At 44.4% G+C, this 14606-nt stretch overlaps 2 protein-coding genes across 6 annotated transcripts; one reads left to right on the top strand and one right to left on the bottom strand.

Annotated features, from left to right (window-relative positions):
- Positions 1-366: 366 nt before the first annotated feature.
- Positions 367-8291, bottom strand: cebpg (CCAAT enhancer binding protein gamma). 5 transcript variants are annotated; one of them, XM_018764045.2, is made up of 3 exons: positions 8002-8291; positions 2426-2474; positions 367-2295 (listed from the first exon to the last, which is right to left on the bottom strand). In XM_018764045.2, exon 3 carries the CDS (start codon positions 2187-2189, stop codon positions 1749-1751), a length of 441 nt encoding a protein of 146 aa, XP_018619561.2. In that variant the 5' UTR covers positions 2190-2295; positions 2426-2474; positions 8002-8291; the 3' UTR covers positions 367-1748. The 5 variants fall into 5 exon arrangements, with proteins under 5 accessions (XP_018619561.2, XP_018619556.2, XP_018619562.2 ...); XM_018764040.2 differs by lacking the exon at positions 8002-8291 and adding an exon at positions 6798-6957; XM_018764046.2 differs by lacking the exon at positions 8002-8291 and adding an exon at positions 5335-5461.
- A 2097-nt stretch (positions 8292-10388) lies between these two features.
- cebpa (CCAAT enhancer binding protein alpha) lies at positions 10389-11625 on the top strand. Its single transcript, XM_018763360.2, has one exon. The coding sequence runs from the start codon at positions 10632-10634 to the stop codon at positions 11535-11537; it is 906 nt and encodes a 301-aa protein (XP_018618876.1). The 5' UTR covers positions 10389-10631; the 3' UTR covers positions 11538-11625.
- The last annotated feature ends 2981 nt before the right edge of the window (positions 11626-14606 follow it).

Here is a 14606-nt window from a genome sequence, read left to right as displayed (position 1 = left end):
TTTACGTAGGTTGTTGTTGTAATTTTTTTTGGACATGCACTTTTACTTGAGTACAGCGTTTGGCTACTCAACCAGCTTCTGAGATTGTGTAACTATTATTATCCAAATATACTTGCGTAAATAATGCTTTGCCTTTCAACGTTACTAAAAATATATATCTCTATACTCTCTGTCTTGGACTTATTGTGTCATGACTGTTAGCAAAAGTTCAAAAATCAAAGAGCCCTTTTAATATTTATCGCCATTTATCGTTTAGTTAATTTAAGTAAACAGTCCATTCCATTGTCTTCGACTGAAGGAATTACACTCGCTACACTCACACATTTTCGTTAACCGCTTGACCTTGGGAGGGTCACGGGAGCGTGGAACCTGTGGGGGTGGCATTCAACTACTGTGTAGTCACACACAAACTGGGGGCAATCTGGAGTCACCAGTTTACCTGACACACATCTGGGGACTGTGGGAGGAAACCCAGGGAGAGGAAATGCAAACAACATGAGTTGGATTCGAACCTGCGCCTGAGCAGCACAGAAATAACGTCACCATTGTTATTTGACAACCTCCAAGTCTTCCGAAACTATTTTCTGGAGCTAAATTACACCCTGAAAACAAGGTTGTACAACTTTCAGGAAGTTTATTTGATTTTACTTTAAAATGCATCATACCTTTTCATATATAAAAACAAGAATCACGACGCTGTCCTGCAACATTCGTAGTTTAGCAAAATAGAATGAAATCTCCAACTGGAAACACCTACTTTAGTTTTTCCTTTACACAAGTTATTACATCCACATTAGAATTTAGTTTCAACCATCCACATAACATTATAATTTACATTCATTCCTCCTTTGAGCAGTGCAAAGACAATATTTGGACAGCATTTATAAAGAAGGTTGTTTAATAACCGAGTAATAGAAAAAAATGTTCAACATGCTTTGGAATCCAGTTTTTTTTTTTTTTTTTTTTTTAAAACCTGTACTAATGTAAAACAACAAAATGTGATTCTTACCCTATTAATGTCAATTTTCTTTCAAAAGAACATTTTTTTCCCTGCAAAGAACTGCAACTGACAAATGAAATTAGAAACAAGGACGATATGGACACCTTGGAGACCTGATGACCGACTACTCCCCTGCTTGGCACCTGCTGCCTTCAGGGACCAGGAGAACCTGAAAACCAGTTCAGCACCCACCCCGTGCTTTGAGGAACACCTGGTAAATTAATGGTAAAGCCACGTTCTCCACTCCATCAGCACTACATGAGGGCTCTGTTTTACCACTGGGGTGGTTTTCAAGCTAATGTTTAGCTGGGAAATTTGTTGAGCATCACAAATGTTGAGATGAGCTCCTGTGAAAATGTCAAATTGAAAAGAAGACCCAAAGGCAAGCCCTTTAGTAGCATACCATGGAAAACCTTTCAAAAAGCCTGGAACAATCACACTGTCAGCGTATGTGGATAACCAAAGTATAAAGTATAGGCAAAATGTGCAATCCTAGTTTGACGCCACTGACGGGGTCGCCGCTGCATAAAATGAAAGTGACCGCTATTCACCGTTTCAAAGACTGCTTTAGACACATTAACACTGTGACAAAATATAAAAAACGCAAACCGATGCGGCAGAACAAGCAGAAGGTTGGTCACATTAACTAAAGAAGGTGTTTATATGGCGCAACACAAAGCCTCAGAAAACCAGACTCCTCGAGCTCCCGGAAGACCCTCGGCACATCCCACGCTGCTCCCCCACGCGCTCACTGGCTGCTTCCGCCGCCGTTGTGGTTGCCGCTCTGGCTGCGGGGCCCCGGGCCCTCGGCGCTCAACGGCTGCACGCTGTCGGCCATGTTGTGCGCGTGCTCCAGAAACAGGTCCTTCAGCACACTGAGCTCCTTGCTGAGCAGCCGGATCTTGGCCTCCAGCCTCTCGTTCTCCTCTTTAAGCTCGTTGACCCGCTGCTGGGTGTCCAGCGCCTTCTGTTTGCTGCGCATGCGGCTCTTCTTTACAGCCAGGTTGTTGCGCTCGCGCCGCTGCCGGTACTCCTCGCTCTCCTTGTCAGCTGCGGACCTCTTCGCCTTGCTGGGGGGCGTTGCCTTACCACCTCCCCTGGCGCCTGAGGGGACCACCTGGGGCACTTGCTGCAGGCCTGTGCTGCCATTCCCCTGTGTCTGGATGACGCTGACACCGCTACGGTCCATCGTGACAACCGGGTGCTTTCCACTTTGGGCTCCGGTTCTGCCAATACTTCCCTGAAAGGGACCGAAAAACTAGGTCCAGACTCCAGACGTCACAGAGCAGGCCAGCCTGGAAGACAGATATGAAGCCCTTCAGTCGTTTGTCCCCTCAGAATCACAGCACAGTTGCTCATATGCTCCTAAATTCAATTTTAAAATGTTTATACAGTAAGACAAGTGTGGGAGCCTTCCGGAAATACCTGGATTTCTTCATGAATGGCTTCTAATGTGATCTGATCTGATCTTCGTCTACCTCGAAATAATGCAAAGATTACACAAAAAATTACACCGTCACATCTTTATTGAAAGCACTGTTGAAACGTTCAAAGTCAAGGATGAAAAAATTACGGAGATCCCTCCGATTTATTCACGGTTGGAACCTCCTTCAGCAGCAAGAACCTCACCTAAAAAGCTCCTGTAGCTCAGCTGTCAGGAGGCCTCGAGACTTAGCCCTCTTTACAAATCTGATTCTGTTCAGAGAATCAGTTTGGACACGTACTTTATTTGTAAAAACCTTTTAAGCTTTTCAGAATATTAAGGTTTGACCGATGAAAGCGCACATTCCTGCAAATATGTGCTGCAACAGAAAACCAAAAAGAGACATTCGTCACATAAGCACTTACACTTCTAGTCCTAATATTTGGCAAAGTACCTTTGGCAGCAGCTACATCCACACGTTTAATTTAAGCCTTTAAAACACCAACAACAGAATTTCAGTGGAATTTTCTAAAAGGGTGGGGGGGGTACAACAAAAGCTGATGGAACTGTACTTATCTTTGTAAGGACTTGTATTATTTTCCTGTCCCCTTCCATTGTTTTTTTTTTCCCCCCTCATTCTGTTGGCCAGCATTTAGAAAGTTGAGGTAAAAGGGACTGCTCACCAGTTTTTTTTTTTTTTTTTTTTTTTTTTTTTACCCCAGCTGGCCACATGATGGCACCATCTCTTGCAACAGAAAGTTTATATAGAAAACATAGAAACTTTATATAGGAGAAGGAGAAAAGAGGAAAAAAAAAACACTGTGCCCACACACAAAGGAGTCCAAGTGTCAAGGGTTACACACGGGAATTTGCACTCTGTATGTTGGAGACCTTTAACACGTGACCATAATATCCCCAAAGCACAGAAAACATACACAATTACAATCATTGCTCTGATTTTCTGATACATTCCATTACAGGCAGTCCCCGGATAATGAGAGTTCCATTCTTAAGCCTGTCTTTAAGTCAGAACAGTTAGGTATGGTTCATATCGAACGTCAGTCAAATGTTTATCTTGGTACAGGTGGTCCCCAAGTTACCATGGTGAGCTGGCGACAGACATTCAGTAGAAACTGTACTTCGAATTTTGATTTTTTTCTCGGGCAAGTGATATTCGAAGCGATACTCTCTCGCGATGCTGGGCAGCAGCAGCGATCCGCATCTCCAAGTCTGTCACGCAGAGGTGTGTACTATGTGTATTAAAAGCATTTTCGACTTAGAAAATTTTCAACTTCCGATGGGTTTCGCAGCACATAACCCCATTGTAAACCGTAAATATATAGTACACTGCATACCTTTCTGTGCATAAAAAAACATTAAAGAAACACTTTAGATACACTAAAACATCTAACTTAATACAGTAATAATAAAACTAACTGTAGTATTTATAATAGAGAGAGACATCGGGACAGAACCTTTTACATGCGCCATTATTTTCACTTCGGCCTTTAAAATTGTCCTGATTGTTGACTGACTGTAGCCAAACACTTTTCCAATGTTCACTGGCTTTTCACCTTTTTCCATTTTCTTTATTATTTATAGTTTTTAATATAATGGGCATTACGGGGTGTGGTTCGCAACTACGGGTTGTACATAACTTGGACCTTTATAACTTGAGGACTGCTTATATACAGGGATTGTTTACAAAGTAACAAACACTAAACTGTTACAGCTGTTGATGTAAAACGTGCCAAACTGTTTCAAGTCAAACCTGTGGAGCCGAACTACTTTTTTTACATGCAACATTATGTCATTTAGATGCAGGGGCAGCTGGTAGGGTCACCGGTTCGAATCCCACCTCCAGCTGTATTACCCTTAAGCAAGGTACTTACCCTAAATTAGCCAGTTGTATAAATGGGTAAATAACTGTAGGTAGATTAACAGTTTAAGCTGCTTTGAAGGAAAACAGTTTAATAAATACCAATTTTCATCATTTTTAAATATTTTTACAAGTGCAAAAAGAAAGGTATTTACAGTTACATCCTTCTTTAGAGAAAAGTATCATCTGAATATATAAATGTAAACTGTTTTGACAGCAGCGATCCTGGAATCTATGGAATACCAGCTCAACACGATTGCAGACATGAGCGCGGTATTTTTACTATGAACAGTGATACAAATATAAATACTGTCTCTGTAAATCAACCATAAGCCAATTAAAAATGTCAAAACTTCCCCAAATATCCCACCTAAAGGTATCTGGAAATCTTAAACGATGTGAAATTAGAGAAGCAGACAAACGTCTTTTGCAACACACTAGAGGAATAAAGGTTTTACCACACAAGCACGTCACACCAAAACACCTCATGTGGTTCCTCAAGTTCATATCTGAGGATTTGCTGCCCGCAGCTACATTTTTCCCTTATTTTTACCTCTACAGCAGGGACCATGGGTTCAAAGAGTCTCCCTTCTGTACTTCTCATTGAGCTAAAGTGACCGAGCTGGAAAAAAGCTGAAGTTCAGGCTTTCCTCATATAATAAAGGCTTCTTTTCACAAGAATTTGGACTTAAAAGCAAATGTAAATTGAAATTTCTCTCCTCTGTAAGGTGTAAAATTTGCAATTAATTGCAAGTTGATGGCTTTTTAAGCAAATTTTATGCCTTTTGGAGGAGAGAAATTTCAATTTATCTGACACTTTTCTCCAAAACTACTTACAGTGTTAATCTACCTATAACTATTTACCCATTTATAAAGCTGGGTAATTTTACTGGAGCAACTCATGGTAAGTGCCTTAGTCAGGGGTACTACAGCTGGAAGTGGGATTCAAAACTGTGACCTCTGGATCCAAAAAACAGCAGCTCTAACCACTATGCTATCAACAGTCATCACAGAGGACAAGCGGTTCCCCACCTGCCCATGAGAGATCTAACTTCTCCTGCACATCTCCGCTGTCAGGCAGCTGAGTAAATTCTGTCAAACAGCCAAAATCTTGTGACTCTTCATCATCTACAATAATGATGACGATGAGGCTTGAAGAAAAAAAAGATCTAAACACAGTGAGAAAAACGCACAGGGTCCAAACATTATTACTCCCCCAGAAAAGAGTGGGTGATGGAGAACAAGTGCCCTACTGGAGAAGTTCACGTGTCCTGGGGTCACGCAAGGGTCAGAGATCCTGGATGCTGCAGGTGGAAAACTGTACCACCTGTGCCGGAGAAGCGGGAGCTGAGTTTTCGGACAAAGCTCTTGGCTCACCGCCCGTACAGCGAGTCACACTGCCGCCTCGCAGCGCCTGGGTGGTCCGAAAGGACGTGGGTTCAATCCCCGCTCACTCTCTGTGGGGTTTGCATGTTCTTCCCATGTCTGTCGGGGTTACGCCGGGTGCTCTGGTTTCCTCCCACAGTCCCAAGACATGCCTTTCACACATAGTGTGTGTGACACACCGCGTGTTTCATTGGATGAACGACCTGTAAGTAGTGTATCTACCAGTGCAAGTCACCTTGGTGTGTGCTGATACTATAAAGTGTTCATAGGACACTGGCATGGAGAAAAGTGACTGCTGAATGTAGAAACCTAAAGGAATTGACCAAAAGAACAAGTCAGTGGTGGATCTAGAAGGTTCGTTCTGCTGAGGCAGTTCCATGTCCTAAAAAACAGTTAAACCAGGCAAGTCCCACTGGAAGCACAGCCAGGACATGTTGGAAGGAAGAAAGAAAAAAAAAAAAGAAGAGCTGCGCCAAAAAGCTGGTAAAAAACTTTTTTGAAGTTTAACACACCTAAAACACCGGTAATCTGGCTGCGTTACGGTTACGAACTGTCCGGCCGCGGCGCGAGGCGGAGTCCCGCGCCGGAAGCAGGCTGCAGAGCGAGGCCGCGTTGCCGGGTTGTTACGTCACGACTGCCCCTCCGGCACGAGGAAGGGGAATTCCTTACGCTTCCACGAGTCAACAACCGCGTCCACGGAAATGTCTCCCCAAGAGAGGTCCCAGGCAACTACGCTGATCAAGTGTATAAGTGAAAACATGTAATTCGCCGCCCATTAACAGAGATGGTACTTTCAGTACATCCATTGTATTCCACAACGTTTAAGAACAGCTGACTGTGCCGTAATCACACGCTCGTTCCCTCCCACACACATTGTTTTTTGGGGGGTATGCGCCTTATGCAGGATACCGAGCTCGCCGTTAGTAGCTGTCTGGCTCAATCTGTTACAGTAAGTGTAAGCGACAAACACCGCTGTTAATCGACGTGTTTTAACGATATCCACACAACACTCCCGGAAATCCCTCACGCGAATCCGCGTCCCAGCTGAGTTGATACGCCAATCCACCTACTCTTCGGTTTACAACAATATGAAGTCAAAAACAGGTTACCTTAAACGGTTGAAGCCTTAATCGGTCAACGATGACAGCAGGTTTAATTACATCCTTTTTCAGTACAACAGAAATAAAAATAAAACTTAGGTTTTTTGTTGGGAACGGGAACTGCGCATGACAATAGGGTACCCACCTAACCGTGTAGGGAAATACAGGAGGTGAGCCAATGGAAGACACGTATCCCGCAAGGCGGCGCAATCTGCGGCATGATTGACAGCCACTCCGACCAATTGAAAAGCGGATCCGAAGCTGAGGGCGTGCTCATGGATGAGGGGGTGGATCTCGCTCCCATTCCATAGTTACGAAACATTTTGAGTTCCGACGAAAGCGTGAGCCTGTTTTACTCTCATATATAATAAAATAGAATCTGCAGGAGTGCGAGAAAGAGAGCTTACTGTATTTATGTAACATAATGGTTAGCACATTAATTTGTGTGACGATACCTTACTGTAAGGCCTACATCCACGTAAAACATTTTCTAATGAGTTTATAACACATTACTTAAGTTAGGTAAGTGTGACGTCGGTATATTCCACAAAATATACTAACATTTCATACACAATAGGTGGAATGCCAAGTATAATGTATTTCCACTTGTAACTTAACTCAAAGGACAAGCACTGGGTGTTACTAGCTATGCACTTGTCATCATGAAAAAAAATTATATATATAACAAGTTGCAAGTATATTTTATATATATACAGACACACTAGTGAAATCAAGGCTGATATCTGGGCATTTCCCATGTTTCCTGTGACCTGCATGGACTGGCATTCCATCCATTGTCCACCCTGAGCGGCCTGGTGCCTTGCGCTTACGGGATAGGCTCCAGACCACCTGGACCCTGACTTGGACAAACTGTTAATGATACTAGTGAGTGCAGGGATATATTATTTTGCCTGATAATAGAGTAATGGTGCTTTGGTTGTAACTTTCAGGGGCTTCTGTGGCAATGGAATATTAATGTTTTAACAGGGAACCTAACATTTTAACATGATCATAGTAAAAGGTAATTTATTGCTATTATTAGTCTAGTCCCTATCCCTATTATTATTAGTCTAGCGCTCTCCAAAATTAAATTAAAGAGAGAAGGGTATTATAAAGAGTATTGTACACTACAGTGCTGGGACTCCAAAATAATGGCAGTACATCACAATATCTGCAGTAGAGTAGAGAGAAGAGTTAAAGCAAAGTAACTCACGCGTGCTCTGCATCTCGGGGAAGTCGAAGTGCAGCAGAAGAAGACAGTCACGTCGGCTGCTCTCCTGGCCTAATTTGTTCACCAAATCAAATGCCTCGTGAACAGAACTGGTTTGCAGCAGCTGGACTCAGACCTTTGCCTGGAACCGTGTGATTCCGTTAGAACTCGTTCCTGACGCCGTTGGCCCGACGCGGGAGCGCGCAGAGAGTTCTCGGGCCGCGAGCAGCGCCGGCGCGCGCCTGCCAGTTAGTCGCCAACGGTCGCCCGTCGCACGTTCCGAATTCGACGCCCACGACACGCTGCTGTCAGGTCCGCGTCGGAGCTCATTTGTTACGATGTGTGCGCAGCCGTTAGATTAAATCTGCACACCGCTGCACAGAAATTTCTACTCGCATACAGTGCATATGATCTGGGGATTGTTTTTTAAACTTTTTTTTTCTCCGCACCAGGGTTTCTGTAGGTTTATACCATGTAACGGGTTTGGGCGCGCGACGCTGCATTACGTCGCGTCCAAGTAGCGCAGAAACGCCTCTGACATGGTACTTTTGAGTAAACATATTTTAAATGCGTCTTAGTCAGATTTTTTTCTTCTTTTTTTTTTAAAAAAAAAAAAAAAAACAAGCCTAAAATACTTTTCATTCATTTATCCGTGCTTAAGTGCATCGTATAAAATATAATATTACGTATAACGCTGTGTGTCTGACATGGAATGCAATTGCAATGTTCTGCTTATTGTAATAGCAGCCAAGCAGCATATTATGTGTGTCAAAGTGCAGAACAATATTACAGTACTTATATCTGGCTCTGGAGAGAGAGGGGCTGCAGTCGAGTTCGCCCAGCGATTGGTTCAGTTGCTGGATCTGCTTCTCGTCTTTTCCCACTTTGGATTAGTCAGGCCAACAACATGTACAAATCTGAGTGCAAAAATATGCCCGAGCTCTTTATTAATGGCCACTGCATTTTCTGCACAAGTGACCCGCAGACGGGAGTTTCCTGCTGCCATGATGAATGAAACGTCTCGTTTCTTGCGATAACGGGGCAGCGCTATCTCGTCGCGCGCACATCGCGCCCGCGCGCCCGCGCTCCCTCTTTCGGCACAAAGCGCTGCCAGATTGAGACGGTCGCGCTCCCCAAACCGTCGAAATCATGCATGGATGTGACAAAAGCATGGAATCGTCCCCGCAGTCCATATAGAGCGATGCGAGGCATTGCTTATGACATGTGCGTAAGAACAATAACTGGGGATGGGTGAACAAATGTCGCGTTTGGATGCGTGCGCGCGCGCGTTTCCGAATATTATTCATTATGGCTATTAAAAGTATGGATGTTGGAGAGCCCTTCCGCGGAGTTCCGTGACTGAGCTTGTATTATCAGGCACGAGTTTCATGCTTTGGAAAAGCACCAGTGATCATTGATCTATTTATCACAAAGTCTTAGTAATATAACTCTACAAAGTCTATGTATGTATATATATATATATATATATATATAATATATACACACACAAATTATGTATATTTCCCTTTTCTCATTTCACGTTGACACTTTGACTTTACCACTGAAAGCAACGTTTTCCATTTTTAAGGCACCATGAGGGCTTATCGTAAATACTCATCGGAGTACCAAAAAGTTCACAAAACTGGCCAACATTTAGGCTATTAACATCTTTTGTCTTTTTATCTGTTAACAGTTATTCGTTTCAAATTCTGAAATTCTACGTGACTTCAAATGCTTTGCATCTTAAATGACGTACGTACGTGTGCCGTAACGAGTATGAAGGTTTACCTACATTAACAAGATCATCGTTTATTTAAATATTATGTGTAGAGATGAAATTGGCGAGGAGACTTTAAACAAAGTACTTAGGGGATGAGTTGCTGTTAAGCCAACTTTTTTCTCAAGTGAAGAAGGGGAGCGCAGAGCGAAGTTGTTACCGCTGTCGCCTTCCAAACTAAGGACCGTTGTTTGAATCGCACCTTCTACTGTATAACAGATACAGTAAAAAAAAAAAAAAAAGTCCTAATGTCTAAATAGGTAAAACATTTTAAGTGGCCTTGGAACAAACTTTAAGTACACCTAAAAAAATACATTAAAAAACCACGACACAGAGTGTTAAAGTCGATCATTTGTTAATTATATGACTTTTAGCTTTAATAATTGTTACTTGCACATACGTCTCGTGTGTGTCTCGTCTTTAGATATTTCTGCAAATAATTGCTGTTGGCGGTGCAGGACAGCTTCCAAATGCGGTCGGCGCTAGGACCCGGGAGGCGGCGACTCCAACCCACTAGTGCGCATAAATAGGTGAGTTCACACGAGTCCCCGAGTAGTGCAGTACGGCGGTTCGCAGAAGCTGTCCGATGAAGACGACCTCGGACCCTCTCTGACAATCCACACACCCCCTTTTCCCCACCCCCTCCCTCAGAGTCCACTGTCGCGGTGGTTCAGGCGTCCTGCTGCGGCGGCAGTTCACACTCTTGACTGCAGCTCACACACCTGCCGCTGCTCCTGCTGCGGCAGCGCGAGACTCGCTCGCCCCAGCTCGCCCAGCCAGCGCGGCTTTCTCCAGCACCGCGGCCAAGCTGGATTCCCGGAGCTCTTCACCATGTCTGGCGGCTTTTAGGTACTCGATGGAGCAGCCCAACATCTACGAGGTCGCGTTTCGACCCCCGATGACGAGCCTCGCACCGAACGCGCAAAGTGCCTTCTCTTACAAGGAGCCCGCGGCCCCCGGAGACCTGAGCGAGATCTGCGAGAACGAGAACTCGATCGATATCAGCGCGTACATCGACCCCGCAGCCTTCAACGACGAGTTCCTCGCAGACTTGTTCCACAACAGCTCGAAGCCCGAGAAAGTCAAGCTGGCGAGCGACGAGTACGAGCTGGCGCACGCGGCGGGCGGCGCGCCCGTGACGCACCACCAGCAGCAGGTGTACGGCTGCATGTCGGGCTTCTTGGACTCGTCGAAGCTGGAGCCCATGTACGACAGCGTCGCGGCCACCAGACTCAAGCCGGTGGCCATCAAGCAGGAGCCCCGAGAAGAAGGGGACGCGAGTCCGCCCTCCATGCCCCCCACGTACCAGCACCACGCTCATCAGCATCACCACGCGCAGCATCTGCCGCACCTTCAGTACCAGGTGGCGCACTGCGCGCAGACCACCATGCACCTCCAGCCGGGCCACCCAACCCCTCCCCCGACTCCGGTGCCCAGCCCGCACCACCAGCAGAACAGCCTGCCCGGGCGGTCCATGAAGATGATGGGGGGCGAGCGAGGGAAGACCAAGAAGCAGATCGACAAGAACAGCGCGGAGTACCGCCTGCGGAGGGAGCGCAACAACGTGGCGGTGAGGAAGAGCAGGGACAAGGCGAAAATGCGCAACGCCGAGACGCAGCAGAAGGTGATCGAGCTGGCGGCGGACAACGAGAGATTGCGCAAGAGGGTCGAGCATCTCACCCGGGAACTGGAGACCCTGCGGGGCATCTTCAGGCAGCTCCCCGACGGCTCCTTCGTCAAAGCCATGGGCAGCTGCGCGTAAAAGCCGTTCCGCAGGACTTGGGCGAACTTTTCCATGGCGTCTGCTGGATTTTCCACCGCACATCCGACAGACCCTCCAACCAACCCTGTGTCTAACGGAGCCAGGCAGCTGAATTAAACATGTATGTGCCTTTTGTACAAAGTGATAAGCTCATTTCCCTCACACCTATTAACAGTGTGGATATGCGGTTGTCTTATAAGAATATGTGTGATCTTAGCTGCGTAAAAACATATCAGTACAGCAAAGGTAGGCTGTGGATTTAGTCGTTGTTTCTTTCGTTTTTTTAAGCCTCGCGATGTATCCATGTCCCTTTCGTGCCCAGAACTGAAAAAAAAAAAAAAAAAAACAACAACTCGCCGTGCCTTTTCGAGCCGTGCCAACACGCGCCCGTCCACCGCGCTTTCGGACTGCGCTCCCGTCTCTCAGCGGGACAGAAAGCGCGCACATGATGTGCTGTCAACGCTTCCCTCCAGAATTAAACTTTTTTTTTTTTTTTTTTTTTTTAACTTGAACGCGCCGATTTCTCTCTCTTGCATTGCCTTTCAAGGTCCGGTAGATATCTTCGGAAAAGTGTCACATGTACTGAGTCGTACGCCAAAGCCAAGGACTGGAACGCGTTTGCAATACTGCGGTGTGTGCTTCACGCGAGCACTTCGCATTATGCACTATATATATTTCGCCAGGATTGGGCGAAGGAAGCACATTGTATTTTGGGGGGGACAAAAAAAACCCAGAAATGAATATTAAATAATCGTCCCATGCTTTGGGTGCCGATGTGCTGAGCGCGTCCCCGCGTTCGACTCGTCGAGTCCAGGCGCTTATAATATTTATGCTGTTATAATAATTCCGAATGTGAACGGGCGCCTCTCCACAAGTGCGCGTCGCCGATGTTCTTCACGAATCCACGCGAAGACCACTTCGTTGTGCTCTCACTGGTTTTGCAGTGAAATACTTACCTGTGTAACCTGGCTTCGTGCGAACTGCGTTCCGTCGAAGCGGAGCTGGAATTCAGTGCCTTTTTGATCTCGTCTTTTCCACTTACTGAATGTTTTCTGCTGCAAATAAACAGTAAGGAAAAGGAAGCACTTTTTTCAACAAAAAAAAAAAAAAAAAAACAAGTGCCACCTTGCAAATGTAAAACAAATGTTTTAAATACTTCCTAATTCTAGAATGAATGAACATTATATATATATGCCAAAAATCATGAGTTATGATTAAAGACCATGATTGTGTTACAACGTGCATTGTGTTCCTTGTTACTCTTTTGATTATACGCTGGATGTGCTTTTTTGGTTCGATTAAAAACAGCCGAACGCACGTTTTATTGGCGCTGAGAATCTCTGTGCACGAGCTATTGTTTATACTATTATTTATTAACAATTCAGAACTTTCCAAGCGTAAAAGGATATTTTCATGAATGCATGATACATCCTAAACACCTTGTTTTGCTTTATAAAAATATGCAGTATATCTCATATTAATTATTCAGTGATGAGGAAAAACAGCTAATATATCTGTCCAATACCCATGATCTGTTACACTCTGTATAAACACATTAATATATTTATGACTGAAGAAGTTAATTCCCCAGTTTTAATTCCTGAAATTCTTACACTTATTTTGACAGCGGAGATGTTACAAACGTTGTCGGTAGGTGGCGCGCGTCAGTGTTATAGTATGTATAGTACAATTTACCATACTATAGCCCTCTACTTTGAAAACTGACTGCCTCACAGGGTTAAAAACAAAGGAAAAGAAACGCCATCACATCCAACACACAATAACACATAGGTACAATAGTATAATGTGTGCATCTAATATAATAGGAGCAAAAACAAATATGTGATTGTAAGCTTTGCGCAACATAAACAATTACATTGTTATTAAAATGTACATTATGATGAAGAAGTAGGCAGACGACAGTAATGGAGCAATGCGGGCCAGCTGACCACCCCTGATGTATGAGCCTGCTAGTTCGATTTAAATTCGACAGCTGTCCGACACCGGGCGGACATCTACAGGGATCTCCAAAGATGTCACTGAAATACCACAGATCTGCCGTATTGCATCTGATTGCCACCTACCAAGAGGACTTCAGTTTTTTCTTTCTTTAAAAATTTATAAAACAAACACTGTTTGACCGATAGATCTGATTGTTAAGTAAGGATGAGTAAAATTAGAGTAGGAATGAAAGTTAATATAATGTTTTTTACAAAACACCACCCAATGGCAGCACATAAAGGGGAAAAAAATGGACCCAAGACTGAGCTTTGTGGCACACCGTATCAGACTTCAGACGAACATGAAAAAGCACTCTCATCATACACACAAACACACAATCTCTACATCCGCTTGTCCCGAGCTGGAGCCTAACCCGGCAACACAGAACGTAAGGCTGAAGGGACACTGCCTGGACGGGATGCCAGTCTGCCGCAAGGCACCCAAAGCAGGACTCAAACCATCGACCCCCCACAGAACAGCCCCCAGGCCATGCCCCTGCACCACCACACCGCCCCACACTGTTATCAGACTTCTGCACATATTGATGCTAATATATGATATGATATGATATGATATGATATATGTGAATTTAACCACTTAAGGACAGTGCCTGTCAATCCAACATAACCTTCCATACATAATATAGCGAGCAGTATAGGGGTGCAGGTGCTGCTGCCTTTCAGGCTGAAGGACCAGGGTTCAAATCCCACCTCCTGCTACAGTTCCCTTGAACAATGTACTTATCCTGACCAGATCCAGTAAAAAGTACTCAGATGTATAAATGGATTACAAACAGCTTACTATGCAGACTGAATTTTAAAATTCTGCTCGGATTAAAATAAATGCTAAAAAAAAAAAAAAATAAGTAGTCGCATCAAATTTTGCTTTTAAGTCTATCAACATAATTACAGTGGAATTCCCAGCATGTGATGACACTAAAATGTCTTTTACAACAAAGTTAATTTTGTTTCGGTACTCTGACCAAGGTGGAAGCCACACTGAATTTTTTCAAGTATGATGTGTCAGTTGAGGTGAAACTGGAGTTATATTTTCTTCTTCTGACAATCC

The sequence above is a fragment of the Scleropages formosus genome, chromosome 11 (genome assembly GCF_900964775.1).
Source record: "Scleropages formosus chromosome 11, fSclFor1.1, whole genome shotgun sequence".
NCBI classification, from domain to species: domain Eukaryota; kingdom Metazoa; phylum Chordata; class Actinopteri; order Osteoglossiformes; family Osteoglossidae; genus Scleropages; species Scleropages formosus.
Note: the sequence above shows the minus strand (reverse complement) of the source record. Positions and strands in the feature narration are given on the sequence as shown.